Source organism: Arachis ipaensis, chromosome B05 (genome assembly GCF_000816755.2).
Source record: "Arachis ipaensis cultivar K30076 chromosome B05, Araip1.1, whole genome shotgun sequence".
Lineage (NCBI taxonomy): Eukaryota > Viridiplantae > Streptophyta > Magnoliopsida > Fabales > Fabaceae > Arachis > Arachis ipaensis.
Window position 1 is genome coordinate 4,131,868 of NC_029789.2, and position 1,929 is coordinate 4,133,796.

The 1,929-nt window shown below is 32.1% G+C and overlaps 1 protein-coding gene across 1 annotated transcript; it reads right to left on the reverse strand.

The window, feature by feature from the left end:
- Positions 655-1,252, reverse strand: LOC107641636 (heavy metal-associated isoprenylated plant protein 27-like). Its single transcript, XM_016345120.2, has one exon. The coding sequence runs from the start codon at positions 1,123-1,125 to the stop codon at positions 655-657; it is 471 nt and encodes a 156-aa protein (XP_016200606.1). The 5' UTR covers positions 1,126-1,252.

Below are 1,929 nucleotides of genomic sequence, written 5' to 3' on the forward strand. Positions count from 1 at the left end.
ATATATATGATAATTATTAGTTAAAATAAGACATAAAAAAATATTTACTTATTTATTTATTTATTTTTTTAACCCACAAATATGCAAATTGAATATGTAAATACTTACATAAATTTTGTAATTTGATTCTATTAATATGCAAATTCTCAATTGAATCTGTATATGTAATTTTTAGATCGAATTCGAATAAATACCGCAAATATATCCAGATTAGCTCCAAGCCACAAACATCCGTATTCTCAGGGGTTGGGGAAAGAACTATGTGAAGAAAGCCCAATTCTGTACAACCAAACCCAAACTTTCTCTCTCGTTCTACTGAAAGGATAGTACTGACCAAAAACAAAAAAGAAAGGATAGTACCCAAAAAAAAATTACACAAACAAGGTGGAGATTTTATAAAATATAGACACTTATAATATCAACAACCAAAACAAAAAAAACACTCATAATATCAATTCATTGGACTTTGTTATTGTGTTTAGGCTTGTTAGTTGTTACGTACTTACGTATGAAACACTCTTTTTTGTAATTTCCATTAATCACTGCATTAACAACTATAGAAGAGTGCTTCCAGAAGAACCCGCCACTTTGTACAATGACACTGTACATGAAGCTCCACATATGACATACACAGCATTGAATAACCAAGATCTATCACATAACAGTGCAAGCATTGGGGTTCTCATCGCTGAAGGCGGTGGTGTACTTGACCTCGAAGGAGCTAGCACGTGCCAGTTGAGAAGCTTCTCGATCCAAGAGCACGTTCCTGACGTACCCAGGCGGAGCCTTCTTGTCATAAGCCTCTGGCGCATACGGGTGCGGAACGACGTCGTATGGTACATATGGCCAGAACTCTGCTTTCTTCCCAGTGCGCTGCCTCACGCGCTCTAACACTTTCTCTGGATCCACGTAACCCTTTACAGTTAACTTGCTTTGCTTGGGTTCAACTTCCACTTCTGTCACGCCTTTCATCCCTTCCACTGATTTCTTCACCCTTCTCTCGCACCCTTCGCAATCCATCTTCACCTTTATTTCCACTCCCTGTATTTGCTTCAGCTTTCTACTTTTGTGCTCTATTCCACACCATTCCTCACACACCTCTCCAATACTATCAAAAACACCCATTATTGTTTATTAGTTTTTACGTGCCTAATTAATCTAAGCTAGCTTGTTTGCTTAGTTTATGAAATTTTATATATAGTCCCAAAGGAGCAATCATAAGATCGAATGCGGCCCTGCTTTTGGCAGAAGATTCTAGTGAAAAAAAAGTGAACCAGATTATTCTAGTGAAAATATATTTTTTTAATTTTTTATTTTCTTTTATTTGCCGTGGTGAAAAGTGAAGACAATAAACCTACCCACCTATCGTTCATAAAATCATCATCATCCAAGGTGAAAAGAAAAGAACAAGTTTGTAATTGACTAAACAATAATTGATGTCTAGTTTTAGTCTTCTAGTTATAACAATTTAATACCAACGAATGAATAATGATTGATAAGGAGCTCAAGCACATGCATAAAAGGAAATAAATAAATAAAGGATTAATAGTTAAATTAGTCCTCAAGGATAAGATATTTTTTAAATTTATTTTTGAAAATTTTTTTTAATCAAATTAGTCTTTTAAAGATTACAAATTAAATATATTTGTCTTTCAGTTACTCCATTCACACTTTTTATCAACAATGGATGATATAAAATATTAACTGATAGCATACATGACACATAACATGTTCAATTAAATGTTAACTAAATATATTTGCAAAAATCTATCAATTTAGTTACTATGTCATATTAGGAATAAGATTTGTATAATTAAAGAAAATAACTAAATTAATAAATTTTTGTAAATATATTTGATCAAATTCAATTAGACATATCAGATATTATATATGTTATTAATTAACGTTTTATAACATTAATCTTTGAAA

Coding starts and splice junctions, on each gene's coding strand:
- LOC107641636 (XM_016345120.2), bottom strand. CDS start 1,125: ATGGGTGTTTTTGATAGTATTGGAGAGGTGTGTGAGGAATGGTGTGGA.